General features: G+C 43.7%; 2 protein-coding genes across 2 annotated transcripts in view; one reads left to right on the plus strand and one right to left on the minus strand.

Annotated features, from left to right (window-relative positions):
* The window catches only part of myo15ab (myosin XVAb), a 125,365-nt gene extending 121,706 nt beyond the window's left edge, over positions 1-3,659 (plus strand). The window contains exons 73-74 of the mRNA XM_079553628.1: positions 61-201; positions 3,346-3,659. Of these exons, the coding sequence (XP_079409754.1) occupies positions 61-201; positions 3,346-3,447 (243 nt within the window). The 3' untranslated portion in view covers positions 3,448-3,659. The remainder of the gene's footprint in view (positions 1-60; positions 202-3,345) is intronic.
* A 2,471-nt stretch (positions 3,660-6,130) lies between these two features.
* Positions 6,131-17,196, minus strand: alkbh5 (alkB homolog 5, RNA demethylase). The gene is made up of 6 exons (XM_079553821.1): positions 16,870-17,196; positions 14,854-15,158; positions 10,204-10,646; positions 9,756-9,836; positions 8,471-8,581; positions 6,131-6,841 (listed from the first exon to the last, which is right to left on the minus strand). Exons 2-6 carry the CDS (start codon positions 15,136-15,138, stop codon positions 6,688-6,690), a joined length of 1,074 nt encoding a protein of 357 aa, XP_079409947.1. The 5' UTR covers positions 15,139-15,158; positions 16,870-17,196; the 3' UTR covers positions 6,131-6,687.
* Between the last annotated feature and the right edge of the window lie 1,118 nt (positions 17,197-18,314).

Raw genomic sequence — 18,314 nt, forward strand, 5'->3', positions numbered from 1 at the left:
TAATCCCACGTGATGTCCTCCTGTAACGTGGCGCTGATGGGCGTGGTCTCTGTGACGCAGGAGGTCATGGCCGTGGTCCCCCTGGCGGAGGTCCAGTCCAGCCGCACGCAGAGGCCCAGCGCCGGGACCAGCTACCCCTACGTGGACCTGATGGTGGGGGATATGAACTCCCAGAAGGTGGTGCAGCTGCAGCTCGAGCAGGTGTGGTGCTGTTGTTTCACGTTTGGATGTTCTCCCTCCCTGTGTGTTATTGTAGCTTTCCTCTACAACATCTACAATAGGGTCCACTCTCCGGCCAGGAGATTTGGGGGTTTGTGTATCGATATTTCTTGTAAAAATAGTGAATCTTGTAACAGTAAAACTAAACAGCCGGGGTTACTGGCATAAAGAACGCTCCATAGGGTAGCTGAAATGTTCATTCAAGAAAGACTTCAACCCAGGGCAGGACTGGCAGAAAAACTCGTCCCGGGACTGTTGGGTGAAGAGCTGCCATCTAAGAAATCAGACATATTCAAAGCAATAGTCCAGGCTATGAGCAAACCAATAAGTCCTTGGCTTGAACTAAAACAGTATAATCTACGAATCGAGGACAATAGCTGTATGTTCTTTCTGCCGAACTCAAGCTAACCCCTCAAAGCACTCAACACTTTACTCTTGTCATTTACAACTTGATGGAACTTTTGTAAAATTACTAAATTTTAAAATGTGCGTTCCATTAATGAGGTTCCTATCGCGACTGCAACACAAATAAACCTCTCAAAACCAACCAAATGATCGCACGGTAGATTTAGGCAATGAAATGGTCAAACTCACCACGGAGTTAGAGAGATGTTAGTGAGAATAGAAATCCCAAAAAGGTCAAAACATTGTAAATCCTTTCAATGGAAACTAGAAGCTATTTCTTACTGAGACGAGGGGCAGGAGGGAGTCACCGGACAACTCCCAACATGCACTTCTTCGCATAGATTTGCCTAGATATAAAAAAAAAATAGAGGTCTGACGTTCTATGGGCCCTGGAGGGAGCTACAATAAACTATTTCCTCTTATATTGGCAAATATGATGTGTTATGTCCGAGAGGCCTATTGCTCATTACACATGATTATCTGGGAACCATAACTCAAGAAAGCGCCACCAGAAGGGCATAAAAGGCGCTACATCTCTGTAGTGAAGGAATTGTGTAATTGCATCTAAATAATGATAGGGATGCCAACCGCTCTTTGCGCTCATTGTGGGCCAGTGTCCCGTATTACCAGGCTTATCTCTCGATCTGACCAAAAGTATGTCGGCCCACCGGGAACCCCCCCCAGTCCAGTCCTGCTTCAATCCGATGCTGTACCATTACTTCAGATAGCTACTCATGTTGCACTTACTACCCACCTCTGTGTACGCCTGCTTGTGTTTAACCTCTTAACCCCCACCTGAGCCGAACACATTTTCTCCAGTTTGACCTTACCCAAATCTAAAAGCGGCAAATCCATTTAAATGAGGCGTTACACTGGCCTATAGGCTGTAAACTTTCAGATTAGATAGTCCCTCTGGGGGTAATAAGTGTTAACGGGATGATTGGAGGGTCTTTCATCTCCCCCCGGTGTCTCTGGCCAGAAAACCACACTTGCAACTAGCCTGCCACCGGACCGGAGCCACCAACACACACTAATAGAATCACGAAGAAGAAGCTAACAGGCTAACGGGCAAAGCTAACAGCGGGCTAGATTGAGTGAAAAAAAAATTATCTCCATTGTGTAATTGGATGTACAATATCCCTCTGTCTCTTTGTCTTTTCTGTCAGCGTAGTATTTACTCTCACGGGCAATTAATCAGTAAAAAAAACACGACATGCTACGACACCTGCAGTTGCGCTTATGGCCTCTAGGGGCATGAGTTACTTATTACTGCTTTAAGAGGTGAAGTTCTCACAGGTTCGCAGTGGTGGTCAGAGTATACTTGAGTTTATTACTTGAGTAAAAGTACAGAGTAGAAGATTCTCCAAATGAAGTGATTGCAGTTTAAAAAAACGTGAACATTTCATTCCCGAAATACGGCAACGACGTGGGGACAAACCTTCTTCCTTGTTGTGAGTCGGTGGCATTTGAGTGTTCATCCGCACAGCGCCACCTACTGTTATGGAGCCTTTATAGAAATGTGGTGTAGTTGGAAGTGTTATACCGTAAATTCTCTAATACTGGCCTGTGTTCCATTAGCGGCCAGGTCTCTAACAGTGGCCGGGTTCGCGGCTGGCGGAGGCAAATTAAAGCCGGTCTCTAAAACAGGCCGGGCTTTTATTAGAAACTATAGCGGTAGAAATAATCCCCATGTTAGGAATTTGTCTCATACTGGAGTAAATGATAACCCACGTGCAGGAAGTAAACAAACGGGAACCCGGGCCGATGGGAACGCTGCGGAGAGGAGTAACTTTGACAGAGATTTAGCCACTTTTCAAACCTCCTGTGACTATATTTGGAAACAGGGCAAGCAACAAATGTTGTGTGACCCTCCAGGGTTTTAATAAAGTCTCCATCGCGTCTTCAAAGCACGTCCAGCTGCTCCGTGTGCAGGTAAGTCCCACGCCTCAAAATAACTCCTCTGATCAGCGCGAGTGTCTCGTCTTCTCTCGGGTCAGTCTCATGATCGATCACAAACACAAACGCTCCGTCTAAACTCGCCTTTTACACAAGATAACAACAAATAATCCGGTCCATGGTAAAAACGAAACAGAAACCTGCAGTGACATTGATGTCAATGCTCCGCTAACAACAAAACACTTCCTGTTGTCCCGACAAAATAAAAGGCGTTAATGTTCCAGCCGCTGGGAGAGGGTTTGAAATGTTAATTAATAAATGAACCTAATATTTTAGATGCAAATGGACACAAATTTCGTTTTTCTTCGTTTTCCTGGTCGTCCTTTTTGCTCAAATAGAAATAAAGGCCTGTCTCTAATTGTGGCCTGGTTCCAATAAAGGCCTGGTCCGAGATGCCTTTGAGTAAATAAAGGCCCCAGCCTATATTAGAGCATTTACGGTATTCATCTTTCTAATGTAGTGGAGTCAAAGGAATAAGTTCTCAACAAAAATAATAAAGTAAAGGACTGATCCACAAAAGGTGGAAACTGGAAGGTAGCTCTCTGTTGTTGGCCTGCTCAAACTATGAACGTAAAGACCCTGTAGGCTACTTGATTTATTTTTTTTATTGCAAACAATGCAAACTTTTCCAACACTTTTATTTTTCCTACCATGTTAATCTTTAATAAATCTTAAAGGCCCTATATTCAAATCCTGCATTGGACGTTTTTGTGAAGCCACCGCAGAATTGTGAACTGTCTGAACCTCTGAACTTCTCTCCCACAGGGGCTGGAGCTGTGCCGAGTCGTAGCCATGCAGGTGGAGAACATGATGTCAGTGCGCGAAAAGAGGCTCACGCTGCCCCCTAGTGAGATCACCATGCTATAGCATCACGACACAGACAAGGACCTACCTCCTCTTGAGCTCACTGTCACTCTCCCTCAAAACGCATTCAGGTTGATCTTTGCACAGGAAGTAGATTTGAAAAGTGTCTTATATGTGCTGCATCGGCCTGTGCCTTGATTTATATGTAGATCGTGTTTCATATCAGATTTTTGTATATTTTTTACATATTGGGATATACCTGTAAATAAGATAAATTGCCTTGTACAATACTATATTTGTATAATGCCTTTGTCTCTTTGAAGATGATTGACTAAATATTACTTTTTTTTTTTTTTTTAAATACGTAATGTCACTGTATGTAAATTATGTGTTACTATCTGTATTTCATAACATTCAGGAATGTGAACGGTTGAACTGTAAAACCCATTTTAAACTGTAAACATGAGGAATAAAAAGGCTTTGATTTTATAATTTTACTAAACTATAATAATCATTGTATTTGTGGTAAATATATATATATATATATATATACACATTGAAATAATGCACAGATCATGCTGCAGATGGCGAGGTAAGATTATAATACCTGCTTTTCTTTTAAGTGATCAGGTGCAAGTTTAAATATTTTACAAATTGCATATAATTAACCGTTTGGGCCAGCAATTTGACGTAATGTATAACATTTAGCAACTATAATTTTTTTGCTCTGTTGATCTCAGACACAAATTAGAATCCCGGTGCCATCGCTTTGGCCAATGAAATGAGCGTTCCTGTGAATAGAGCTCCACAGTCCCGCCTCCTCTTCGGTCCGGAAGTAAAATTCCCCTTGCTTTGAGACCGTATTGATTTGGAATAAAGTCTTTAACTCCGTAACTACGTCAGCTTGGGCTGAATCCAGCTCTGTGGTTATAAAGCGACCGCAAAGTCAGATGCAGGTGAAAAAAGCACGTATGAGATCGATCTAGTTTACGAAAAAATACAGTTTAACTGCGAGCCTTTGTCCTAGAACTACATTACCCAGAATGCTCGGTAGTCCCATGATCTACTACGAGGCTTTTGAATGGTGGAGATTCACGTTCCCACACGTATTTATTTATTGTAATGTAGACAACATATTATAATTCATTAAAACATAATGCAGGCAGATAGTTGACGTTTTATCCATATCTAACACTGATGGTCAGAAAAACGTCCAAAAAATATTCCCAACGATACAATTAAACGAAGTACCGATCATTTTTATTCCAATTAGCCTGACTCAGATTAATAGTGAAATAATATAGAACTTTTGTCTGCAAAGTAAAAAACTCACCGTGTTTGCTGAAAACCTCGTTGCCTTGACCAGCGGGTGCGATGTCGCAATGGTTCTTGGGATACGGAGTTTCTATAGTCAGGAAGTGAATGATGTCACAGCCTTGTACCTTTGCCTTTTCTTCAACATTATGTCTTCTTTTTGGATTGAAATGAAACATTTTATGGTCACGAATTGCTACATAGCTGAGTAGCTTTTGCGGTGACTCTTAATATTTGAATTTTTGGAAAGTGTAGACAGGGATTTTTTGCTTCCGGAGCAACAAAACCGCAAGGGGCGGGACAGTGGAGCTCTATAGTGTGAGTCCGGAGGGGAGGGGGAGGAGCTTGATAGTTTACATTCTGCAAACTTTCGGGTTCAATCAGGAACGGAACTTCATCGTTTTTCAAGTTTCACTCTCCCGTTTCTGCAATCTTACAGACTGTCACTTTAAAACTACACCGCGGAACGTTCCAGTCAAACCCACAGCCTCAAGCAGTAGCTCAGTAGCTCGAGCGCTCAGGAAGAAGGCCTGTGCCCGGCCGCAATCTTTAAGGTTGTGGGTTCAAATCTTGCTCAGATGTGGAAAGATGTTGGACAGCAGCTTTTCATGTATGTTGTGTTCTGTAGGACCGTACTGAAAGTGAAGAGAGAGACGCTGAGCAAACTCTCAGAGCCAGGACTTCCACTTTCCCCACTGGTCACGTTAAGGGTCAATGGTAGGTGCAAATAAAAAGTGACATATAAAACACTTGGAATTTTTTTTCTTTTTCCACATGTTTGGGTTTATTACCGAACAGCAAAACGTGCCTCATGCGTAAAAGCAACTTGGTATCAAACAAAGCTACTCCCGAGCTTCGTGAATCCGAATCCTCACCGCGTAGTGCCTTAACGGGACAGCAGTGTTAATGCGGACAACTCACTGAAATGTCATTTTAGTCTTTCTCTCTCTCTCTCCAACTAATCCTCCAGTTTCAGTCGTCTAAATGTCAGGAAACTCAGTAAACAAAATTAGGGCTGCAGTTTTCATTATTAGTCCGTGACATCCTTTAGTTCTTTTCAAGTCTTCATTAAAGCCACATTGTGGAACATTTCACGTTACTTGCGCCGCCGCCAGAGCAACTCAAAACAGGCGCTCGAACGCACTTATTTCACAGTGGGTTTTCAAAGTAAAAGCATCGCGTCAAATTTTAGGCCAAATTGAGATTTCCAAAGTCTTCAGATATCAGTGGTTCTTGTCCTCAGCCAATCAGAAGGCTCGTTACTCCCCCTGTTGAAGTCCTCTTTATGCCGACTCCATTGCCTTCAATTTACCGTTAAAAAAAATGTATATGGCAATTACGCTGGGACTTAATGTATTCAAACATCTCCATGGAGACGAGCTGGACATTTTTCTCCAACAAAAACACCCCTAAGAAAAAAAAATATCTGGTGAAATATTCCGCATTGTGGCTTTAGTTCCTTTTTCCCCCCATGTCTGTATTGGTCATCTGAATTAACACTGCAGGAGAGTGTGAGACGAGGCGAGGTAAGTTTAAGGGCATGTCAGGCCCTGCACAATGGCACGGTAAAGGGAAGAGTCCACTGCATCAGCTTCCAAAGTTAAGAATCAACACTATACAACAACTGTACAAGCTCCACTGCAGCGTAGTGTTCTTAAGTACAAGTCAATATGTACAACTTATCTCTTTTCAACCCAAGGTCTGTACAACTGGATACAAAAAAAATACATTTCAAAGCTTAAATGAAGTTAGTTTGTGTGAACTTAAATATACAACTCATGTTCAGCCTCGCGTGGAAACAAAAACGGCTTTGCGGCGACGAGTGTCCACTGTTGAAAACTTCGGGAAGTGTTCGTTCCCCTCTGTTTAGTCCTATGTTATTCAATGTTGAAGTCTGAGCCCGGTTTCAGACAGCTACATAAAAAAATAGAAGTATGAATGAGGTGTGAAGACTTTGTGAGCGTGTGCGTCGCCGAGGGGTGGGACAGTTCAGTGGCGTCTGATTTTGACTTTGCGCCCGGAGCTCTCCCGGCGTTTGTCCGAGTCGTGGCTGCTCCTCCTGTACTTGTCGGAGCGCTCCCGAGGGGGGCGCCAGAGGGACGGGTGTCTGTTCTCCTCCTTGTCCATCTCCAGAACTCTGGGCCTGCGGACCAGACACATGAAAATTAATTTAGTTTACGTCATATTATTAGGAGATTTCAGAAAACGTGGAACATGTGAGCCCCCTTTCCACACACAGGCGCGCCTCAGCCCGGTTAGGCGAGCTTTTCCATAATAAAGGCCAGGGCCAAACCGGTCTGACCAGCTATAGGTTTTGGGACAGACCTCAGTCTGTGGCCAAAGCCGCGTCCGTGGCTGGTGTGACGTGAACAGACTCTGGCCTCTGATCGGCAACGAGAGCGTGGACAGGCCTCACTATTGACACGATGAACCTTTGTAACACTGGTGCTGAGATTTGAGCTACTGTGGTAACCTAACCGCACAAGTTTTCATTTCCTCTTTTTTATGTCTGCACTTCCACCATTATAGACATTTTTGCCAATCAGAATGATCGGGCCTGCATTTGGCTGCTCTCTCTCTGCAGGAGAATCATGTCGCACTACAAACTCACTCAAGGGGCCCCATGTGTTTCTAAATCCAGCTTTTGACAAGAACGTTTGTGCTAATGAGGTGCTCGGTGTGATCTTCAGCTTCATACCTGGTGCAGTACGTGGCTGAACAGACACACATGGCGAATGGTGAAATGATGTATGTTTGCGCTGCACGGGGGGGACTGGGGGTATGGGGGGCACATGCTGGTGTTTTGATCACATTTCTGTCCCGCACGGCGCTCTTCAATACCAGAGCCTGCTCTCTTCTCTGTTCCCCCTGCCTTGGCCACGCGCAAAAAGCCTTGGTTTGCACGCAAAATGTAACACCATTGTGTGTCTCATGCAGTGCAACTGAAAACTATTCTCACCACTAGTAATCTCACGATCTGCAGGTCGGACTGGGTAATTATCATTTCATCAGGGAGCGGGTTGGTCAAAAAAAAGCCTCGGCTGATTATCGCTGTATGTGTAATTAGAACATCTTTACAGCAGGCTAAGGATGTTTTACTGACAACATAAAACGCCTCTTGCAGCTTTGCATGTTGTTGCTGACTTCAGTTGAAATGTAATGAGTGAGTACCATGATGGTTACCAGCAGAAGGCTGTGATGATGTCATCACTCTGCTTCCAGGTCCAACTGAACTTTAGCTCTATTCACTATAATGGGATTAAGCTGATTTTAACCTGCTGTAGAGCTCTTTTTAAACATCTGATCACAAAGAAATATCACATTTTCTCTGGACAATCAAGGCTTATTTTACATTTATATAAAGATCTTAATTTTGCCAGGAGAAATGGTGAGATATATTATTCTAATTAGGTGCAAAACAATGTTTGGCCTTTTATCTGTTGTTATTTGAGCAGGAGTTTTTTGCCGTGTTTATCGATGGAACTCAAGAGTTTGGACCCAAAGTAACTTATTATTGTGTGTGATGTCAAACAAAAAGAGAAAACTCAGGCTTTGTATAAAATTTATCACAATTTCAGTCAGAAATTAGGTTTTTTGTCCAAATCTGCAGTGAAACTGTCCTCAGTTAACAGGCGTGTTGTTTATTCCAGATACATATTTGAAGTAATGACCAATAACAATGATGCCATGACGTGTTACATGCGTTTCTCACTACACAGTCACAGAACACTTCCTGGTCTGACGTGTTTATGCAGCATGTGCTCTGCTCTACCTGTGAGCTGCGTTGGGGTCGGCTCTGCGATGGGAGCGTTTGGCTTTGAGCGGCAGAGGCCTCTCTGGAGGGGGGCTGTCCGAGTCCAGCCGGGGAGCGTCGGGTCGCGTCCTGGGAGAAGATACAGAAGATTTAGGAGGTTTCGGCCTTTATGTCACATAAAATCCAGCAGGGGGAGCCAAACAAACAAATAACATGACAATCATTTAGTGATGCACGATAATGCCAATTTGAACCGATAACCGATAACCGATAATTCCGCATGTCCCGATACCGATAACCGATAATGACACCGATAATTATGTATATATATTTGCACTTTATTTTGTGACAAGAACTCGCTGTAACTGTAACAGTTCACAGTTCTCCCCAAAATGTATTAACTCTACCAAGCAATATACAAGTGTATAAATATAAATCAAATAATGAGTTTTACTTTGGGTTTGGGTCTCCACCTTTTTCTAAAGCTCTGTTTTTTTTTACAGTTCCATCATGAGCAGGTCTGACTCTGCTCATCTGTGTCACATCTTATTTTAAAAAAAACTGCTTAATTCCTAGTATTTTTCTTTTTGTTGACATCATACTAATGAATTCTTATTTACAATGCTGGAATATAATCCTGCATTGGGCTCATTTATGCATTTGTGCCTCGTGTGGTAAAAAAAAAAAAAAAAAAACATAGCTGCGTGGCTCATTTCATCAATGTAAAACTTCTCTCGTTCATAGCACTTTAATCGCGGGGCTGTCGTGTTTATTTGATCAGAAATGCTAAGATAATACATGTGTGTTCAGGCCCCGCTGTGTTCCAGTAATGCTCACTTACGTGAGCGGGTCCGCGGTTCGCATTTCCTCGTCTTTTTCTCATTTTGTTGCGGTGCTAATGTTGAAGTTACTTCGATGTAAAAAGTCGAAAAACTTTTCCTTCCCGGAGAGCGCCTGACAGCGCTGTTTCGCTGGAATACTCGTCGTATTTTTCTGCTAAAACCGTGCAAAAGTCGGCCGTGGAGAGCGTATATCTGCTGCTGTAAATGTGCTGTCCTGAGTCTGCAGCAGCTCCGGGCTGCAGGACGTGCGGGGCGGCGCCGCCGAGAGAAAGGCAGCGAGCTGGAGCCGCAGATTCAATGTAATTTGAGCTTATAATTATCGGGCCGAATTATCGGCCGAATTTTTTTTTATCGGCTTTATCGGGGATGGCGCCAAAATGCCGATAAATGCCGATAATTATCGGCGGCCGATATTATCGTGCATCCCTACAATCATTGTGTGCATTGCTTATTCAACTCACTTTCTAAGGATGATGACCGCGCGCCGCTGCTTGATGTCCTGAGGCCGGATACAATGGGTGATGTCATCTGCTGCATAACCACTGGAATATAACGATAAACATGAGTCGAACAGCTGGAGAACGATCTACAGCACATGCTTCAGGTCTGAATTAGAGTTTCCCTCAAGTCAGTCCAAGTCTTCCTTACATGTACAGGACTTAAAGCCAAACAACAACTAGAGCTGAAGGCTGGCACAAAATCAGATTTGAACCAGCAAGAGTCAGGTCTGAGGAGCTGAGCCGCTCACAGCAAACGCACATTTGTTTGGTCATTTTTTTCAACAACAGGAATATCGGAGCTCAAATAAATGCTCGTCAGTCAGTTGAGTCAGTGCTCGTGACGCTGATAATGTTCAGCCCTAGAGCGTGCGCTCTCTGAACCACCTATATATGTGCAAATCCTGCCCACCTGAGCACGGTGACACTGCCCCTCCTGACCGGCAGCGCGTACACCGGCTCCGACACACGGATGGGCTTGAACTGGAAGCGGCAGCCGAAGCAGAGCGCGCTGTCGCTGAAGAAGGACACGGAGACGATGGGCCGTGCGAAGATGTGCAGGGGGTCCACGTGGGACACGATGCAGCCGCCAGGCTGGTAGTCGTTAATGACGGCGCTGTTGACAAAGCCCTCGGGGATGATCCCTGTCGACACCAGCCTCTTGATGACCAGCTCGTGCACCCAGCTGGGGATCTCGTCCACCTTGCCTTTCTGGTAGAGCCGCTCCTGGCCCGGGCCGCGCTTCTCCAACTGCGCGCCGTACGTGTAGCCCTCACCGAAGAAGTACTTGTTACGCAGTGGAGCTCGGTCCACAGTGTGCTCCCGGTACTGCCCCGCCTCGGCTTTAGCCACCACCTGCAGACAAACAAAAGTACAACATGTGAAGCAGCCAATTATACACAAGGTCCTTCTAGTCACACTGTTGCTGGTGCAGGGCCCTATGCGACCAAGCTCCATTACAGTAGAGGGTTAGCGAGGCAATTTGCAGCACAACGAAGGTGGAATGAGTGTGTAAAACTCTATGGTAACATGCTCTTAGCACTTAACCTGCTCCAGACCATGGCAAGATTCTGTGGAAGATAAGACGAGAGAAAAACTCGAGTGGCGACTCTAAAGAGGGAAGCAAGAAATGCAAACTCAATAATTAATAGTGAAGCATCACAGATTTTAAGTAGACGCAGTGTGTCACAACATTTTCCTGACGCGTGGCTGGTGCAGGTTATACATGACATGGGCTTGAGGTTTCCTTAAACACACAATGGGCCTCATTCACAACCATTCACAACACGTTCTTAAGCACAAATGTGTTCTTAAGTTTTGTGAATGCCAAAAATCTTAACCTGAAAGCCTTGACTTAAACGTTCCTTTGTAAGAACCAATCCTAAGAACACTCAGGAGGACTCTTATGCAAAAACAAATCTCCAGTTCGGTTCAAAATCCTGCACCTGATGGAAGCCAACATTCTGAGTCATATATATTTGTACACATTAAATCATGTATTAATTCATTCCAGAATCTATTATAGAAAACGCTATCTCAATGGCTGCCGCCTGGGCGCCGCCATGTTTATTTCCCATACCGCCTTTGAAGCTAAGCAGGGAAGTGCCTGGTTAGAACTGGGATGGGAGACCGTTCCTCCGAAGCTAAGCAGGGAAGGGCCTGGTTAGGACTGGGATGGGAGACCGTTTGGGAACACCAGGAAGCCTGGCGACAGTACTGAGTGTGTGCGTGGACATCCGCGGCCGGCCCCCACGTGACGGTCCCACCGGTCGCGGGCATTGGCCACGGGTCCATATGGACCGCGGTGCTGCTGTCCGAGGACAACCCGCTGTCACAAAAACGCGCGTGCACGCGATCTGACTGCCGTGCGTGTGCGCGCATCCAAACAGGGCGATGTGTGCGTGTGTGTATGTGTGTGCGTGTGCGTGCGTGCCCAAAACCTGCTCTAACACGAGCCTCTAATCACACGCGCTGCTCCGACTGATTTATCCTCCGTGTGAGTCAAAGCGAAAATGAAACCACTTAACGAGTGCATGGCCTGCACTGCGTAGTTTTTTCCTTTTTTTTTCCTTTGCTGCTGTACCATTTGTTTTCTATTTTGCTTTCACGTATTGTGAGCCCAGAGGTACATTTTATTCTAAAGCACCTTTGAAAGCATTGCCAATTTTATTGTAAGGTTATAAATACTGTCTAATAACGATCATTAGGCTATTTCAGTTCAAAACCTACTCATTCTTTTTTTTTATTGTACACTACCGTGATGCACCAAACCACGGGTCCTGCACCGTGAACCAAACCGTTACAGCTGAACCACTAATATTTATCCATAATTATTCCACTGTCTCTTGAATCCTGTTCCCCGAGTTTAGCGAAAATATTGTCGTACTTTATAAGAGAGGAGCACGGGTGCATCAAACACTCCAATTGCAGTTTGTTTGAAATTTTTTTGAGCCTTCATTCTTTTACTCATTTGTAGTGGCCATAGTTTTTGGAATGGGTTGGGAACCACTGGTCTACAGCTGAACTGTGTGACGGGTTGGACATTTCTTTGTAGTCACTCACAATCTCTGAATATCAAATGTGGAGACTAGCGAGGCCCGGCCAAAGGCCGGGTTTCAGCTAGTGTAAATATAATTGTAATAAATTACAGATGACTTTATACAGAAATAAGTTGGTAATATCACTTGTAGCCTATTTTGAATGTACCATGATAGGTGGTGAAGTATACTTATCAGTCCTTCCAAGTCGGCATTCACCAAAATCAGAAGTTGCAAAGGATTTTCCCCACTTAAGAACGTGTCGTGAAAAAATATCCATAAATCATAATTCATCCCTTCTATCTCGTAACATCAGAAATATATTTGTATATGGTCTGAATGTCTTAAGATGTGTCAATGATGAATTTCTGTCTACTACTAAACTATATTTACATGGACTGTCTCCTGCCGCTTAGCGCTGACTCCACCTGTTCCTCATGAATGTGCTTAAAGCTCCAACACAGCCAGCTCCTAACCTGCTTCCTAGTACCACTTATGCAGAGCCGCTCACGCTTTGGTCAGTCTATCCTCGTAAGCAGCACTTATCCAGAATACATTTTGACATAGGGCCCAACATGTGTTCAAACTCAGTGGAGGAATGTGTCCAATCACAACTAATTACAATTGTTTTGGCAGATTCAATTGAAAGAAAATCCTATTTGAACAGTGTCAGATGCTTTTTAAACCAGCAGCCTGATTTAGTTTGATCGCCAAACAGGAAACAGCTGTAGCAAATGTGGACAGGCTTTGTCGTTCCTTGACATGTTTGCTCATCATTTTCCCAAACAGCTCATGGAAATAATTGTTGTTGTTTTTTTGACTGCTTACTGTCATGAAAGTTTTAACTGTACACTGCGTTCCAAATTATTATGCAAATTGTATTTTTGTGTCAAAATGGTGAAGGAAAAAAAAAATTATTAATGAAACTCATGGATGGTGTTGTGTCTCAGGGCTCTTTGAATCACTGACATTAATCTCAGAGACCTGGGATGATTCGTTTTCAGGTTAAGCCCAGTTAAGGGAAAAACTACTGAAAAAGGACATTCCACATTATTAAGCAGATCATCATTTTCAAGCAATATGGGAAAGAAAAAGGGTCTCTCTGCTGATGAAAAGCGTGAAATATTTATATTTCATGAAAGATTAAGCGTAATCATCATACAGATATGAGATTTGTGACTGATTCACAGCACACACGGATTTGAGCAGATAAAGGCACAATATGGACGGTTTCTGCCAGACAAACACATCAGGTTAAGAGAACAGATGCTACAAAGCAGCAGACAGGTATTTGAAGCTGCTGGTGCCTCTGGAGTCTCCCGAACATCAAGGTGTAGGACCCTCCAGAGGCTGCAGTTATACATAAACCTTCTATCCGGGCCTCCCCTAAACTGTTCATTGAAGCTCAAGAACAGAAACGGCTGCAGTGGCTCAGAAATACATGAAGACTCACAACAGTCTTGTTCACTGATGAGTGCCGTGTATGTAGTGCCTGAATGGTCAGATCAGTGGAGTAGTGGATAGTTGGTGAATGGCCACAATGTCCCAACAAGGCTGTGACGTCAGCAAGGAGGGGGCGGAGTCATGTTTTGGACAGAATCATGAGGAGAGAGCTGGTCGGCCCCTTTAGGCTCCCTGAAGGTGTGAAAATGACCTTTGAAAAATATGTGGAGTTTCTGACTGACCACTTTCTTCTATGGTACAAAAAGAAGAGTCGTGCTTTTCCTAACATGATCATCTTCATCATGACAACGCACCATGTCCTGCTGTAAAGAATACCTCTGCATCACTGGCTGCTATGGGCATAAAAGGAGAGAAACTCGTGATGTGGACCCCCTCCTTCCCTGACCTCAACCCTGAGAACCTTTGAAGCCTCAACAAAAAAAAACTTCTATGTGGGTGGGAGGCAGTTTTCATCCAAACAGCAGCTCTGGGAGGTTATTCTAACATCCTGCAAAGAAATCCAAACAGAAACTGTCCAAAAACTCACAATTTTAATGGATTTAAGATTTGTTTAAGCTGCTATCACACAAGGGCTCCTATGGTAAAATATAACTTGACCTGTGAAGATTTTTTTTTATTGATAGCTTTTGATTTCAGTAAATATGACCTCCTAATGCTACAAAATCAACAAATGACCATTTTCAGTTCATTACAAGCTTTAAAATGTATTGAAACGATGAGTTGCATAATAATTTGGAACAGTAGATTTTGAGGTTTTTACTATATTTATTTTTGAAAAAAATACTGTTATCACTAGGAAATGTTTTCCACCACATTTAAATGATCCTCTACCAGGTAAAGACTTGAAAATTATGCTGACTCTCATTTGAGTTGACAATTTAGAAAATCTTGAAAAATGTCATTTGCATAATCATTTGGAACGCACCTTTGGCTATTGTGCCCAAAGCCGACAAACTGAATGTGTCTCCTCCCCAAAGAGAGTGGTCACATTCTAGAATTGGAAAATGTCCAAATTTCAAACGGAGGCCACCAAGTCTCTCCGAGTGGCACGTGAGCCTCACCTCGTCTATCTTGGCCTCGATGTGCTCGCACTCCTCGGGGGTGAAGATGTTCTTCTGCTGGATGCTGCTCTTGACGCGGTGGGCCTCCTGCTCCCTGTGCTCGATGCTGTCGTCGCTGCGGTAGTCGTCCTCGGAGTCGGAGTGCCTGTGCTTGCGCTTGTGCCCCTGCCGTGTGCTGCCGCTGTCGCTGCTGCGGTCGGACGCCGACTTGTTCTTGTGCTCGTCGCGGTGCGGGGTCATGGACTTGAGCTTGTCTCGCAGGTCGGAGTAACCGCTGCTGGCCATGGTAGGGAGGGGGGGGACGTCTGCGGGAGAAGAGGGAAAATTGGGAAAACCTCAGTGTCAAATTTAGAATTTTTCTTAAAACTGTCGGCATTAGCCTTAAAGGGGGGGTATTATGCAAAATCTACTTTTTCAAGCTTTACATCACGTTATTATGTCATTCCCTTATTAAAAACATGCCTGAAGTGTTGCCTTGGCACATTCACATATTTTTGAGTAATCTGTAAAAACTCTGATGGCAGCCATTTTAGGGATAGGTTTTCCTGAGTCCTCCTAGGAACGCCCCCAACTCCTGGAGACGCCTCCGAGCTTTCGTCACCAGCCGAGTAACCAACCACTGCTCCTCAGCAGAACCCCCTCCCCACTGATGCCACAGACAGCGTGTGGAGGGGGCGTGTCAGAAAGGGTCAGAGGTTCTTAAAGAGACAGAGGCCTATTTCAAGACATTCACTACAGCCATTTTGAGAGAGCAATTTTATACAAGGCAGTTATTCTAATTTACTGCATTTACAGACCAACAGAAGGTTTGTAGTGTGCTATAGACTGGTGCTAAGTGATTGAAAAAAGCATAATACCCCCTCTATAAAACATCACAAAAGATGGCGGTTTTCAACCATCGATCACATTAGCGTGATGTCAAAGCCTGGTTAGAAATCACTTTAAGATAATTGAATTCACGTGAACATAATTTGCATGTAAAAGTGGCATCTGCGCAAAATGCTACACATACTAGGTTAAAATTTCTGATTTTGTGGAGTCAAAAACACACCGAGAGGCCACTAAACTCTCTGATGTGTATATGATGGGGAAACCATTAACTACAACTACACTGGAGGCCGTTTTTCCTGCTCTGGAGTTGGATCAAACTAAAAATAAAGCCAGATGGAAATGGCCAAAAGTCAGGAAGATGCGTTCCCAGTCGAGTAATGACAGTGGTGACAGTTCTGGGTATGTACAAGTTTAACATTACAAAAGACTGAGCTGCCCTGGTTGCTCACACTGACTGAAAAGCTTCCCGTGACTACTGTGTGTTCAGAAAAGTCAGCAGACTCGTAGATTATTGAATGACCAGGTTGTTCAATCAATGGAGAGGTCAAGAAAGCCTCAGACAAACTTTAAACATGACAACTACAGGTCAGACCAGTCTAAGAAACTGGTGTGTTGTGCTGAAGAAGACTTTGCACAGTCTATAGTGCGATCAGTTAGTGATTCAGGAGGACTCAGTCAGTCAGCTGATCTAATGCAGGCAGTATTCAATACTTTTACTCGGGTAGTTCTGTAGTTACTTTTTACCTGTTATATCGCTCTCACTACTAAACCAATTCATGACAAGTGTGTCAAAGTCCACATATGAGTGGCACAGTAAAACATATTGCTTAATAATTAATCCAACAACTTGTGGCGACGTAAAGAGTGTTGTAAGAGTAGGCGTACCCAAAAAGATGTGCACAGCTTTGAAAACACTTTACATTTTTGAACAGTTGTGAATAAGATACCTCTTTTAGTAAACAAACACTGAAGCTGGTTTCTCACTGTAGTATTATAAGCATCTTTCCTGCAGGAAGCGGCTGCCACTCATTCTTGAGTTCTGGGCTGAGGGCACATTTCAGGCTCCAGTGGAACTGACCTCTTCTCAGAGTGGCTAACATTAGCTTAGCTGCAAACGCATATCACGCGGTCAGTGCAAAAACACGGGGTTAGTTGAGCAGAAGTGTTGTTGGTAAATTGTCCAACCTTGTGACTAAAGGCGGTGCAGACGTCCTGTGGCAGCAGACACAACCCGGGTCTGTGGCAGTGCTGCTCGGCTACAGTTAGCTACACTAGCCTCATAGATATCTCTGCACTAGCCGCCTGGAAATGCCAACAAACCACGCAGCACCATTTCACGTCATTGCAATGTCCAAACCGTGGCGTGTCCGAAACGTCTGCCTTCGTGTTTGTCTCACATAACTGCAGAGGGCCGCCGGGGTTCCAAGTGTCGGACTATAGCGGATAGTTTATTAGCACTTTACACGTCTCCAAGAAAAGGCTGAAAATAAACTCGTGTAACCTGCCACCGGGGCGCATGCGCACTGATGAAAGTTTGTTTGGGGGAGGGTTTGTCACGTGTCCACGTGTTTAATATAGGCGGTCCTAATATGTCCGTGCGCACGAGCGCCACAGAGCGCACCGAGCTATTTTAGGAGTGCGCCTTCACTCACAATTATTCTACTATCATTATTACAAGGAATATAGATGATTTCCGTTTATACATTTATTTTTGGCCTGAAGTGGGGTCATTGTAGGGCATACAAGACACCAAACCATAGGCTAATTGCAAAGAAATGTTACTTCAGAATTACTTGATTACCCTAGTTTTTCAAGTGTAGTAGTACTTTGGAATTATGTCCTTGACCATTTACCACTAGTTTATGTGTGACTCAGATGGTTATCTTGTAACCCAAAGGTTAGTGGTTCAGTCCAGTTCCTACCTCTCAACACGGCTGTTGTGTTCTTGGGCAAGACACTTCCACACTGTGAAAGGCATCAGTAAAGGCCCCAAGACTGAGGTTTTTTCATTTTGTCTATGAGTATAAGCCTGAAATTTGACATCTGTGGGAAAAACACTGGGCATCGTCCCAATTTCATGAACTTACAAGCTTGTGTTCTCGCATTTCTGTGAAAGTGACCCTGCGAGTTGTGAAATATGCCAATAAACTTGGTGCTACAAAAAACAAAACAAAAACAATTGAATTTACTGGCTCCCCCTTTTTTGCGCGCAATAAAAACAATAATAATTATAATTATAATAAACTTTAGTTAGTTGGCCATCTCAGGTAGCGGCTTTTCATCACGTGACATTGGCATTTCACATTTCATTTTAATTTTTATTCAGTGTTGAACCAAAGCAAATTAGACCGAGGCCTCGGATGAAACACAAGTTGTTTTTATGAGTGTCACATGCTTGTTGCGTGATGGCCTACAGACTTTTATTGACTTTGGTTTATCTCCTCAATCTCACCACAAATGAATAGGAGCTGGGAGTTCAACTGGTTAACTCTCACTTTGTATACAAATGCTGGGTTTATGAGATTTTAGGATTCATGAAGAAAATTCTAAAAATGAAAATAAAGTAAATAGGTAATGCAAACACCTGATGTAAAACTAATACTACTACTACTAACAATAATAAAAAACAT

Source organism: Gobius niger, assembly GCF_951799975.1.
Source record: "Gobius niger genome assembly, chromosome: 3".
In the NCBI taxonomy this organism is placed as follows: Eukaryota; Metazoa; Chordata; class Actinopteri; order Gobiiformes; family Gobiidae; genus Gobius; species Gobius niger.

What these genes read in the sequence shown, in the direction of transcription:
- alkbh5 (XM_079553821.1), bottom strand. Translation starts at nt 15,138, where the DNA reads ATGGCCAGCAGCGGTTACTCCGACCTGCGAGACAAGCTCAAGTCCATG. An exon ending in TCGAGGCCAAGATAGACGAG is followed by an intron (nt 10,647 to 14,853) that starts GTGAGGCTCACG and finishes GTTTGTCTGCAG; the next exon opens with GTGGTGGCTAAAGCCGAGGC. An exon ending in GACCCCAACGCAGCTCACAG is followed by an intron (nt 6,842 to 8,470) that starts GTAGAGCAGAGC and finishes TCTGGTCCGCAG; the next exon opens with GCCCAGAGTTCTGGAGATGG.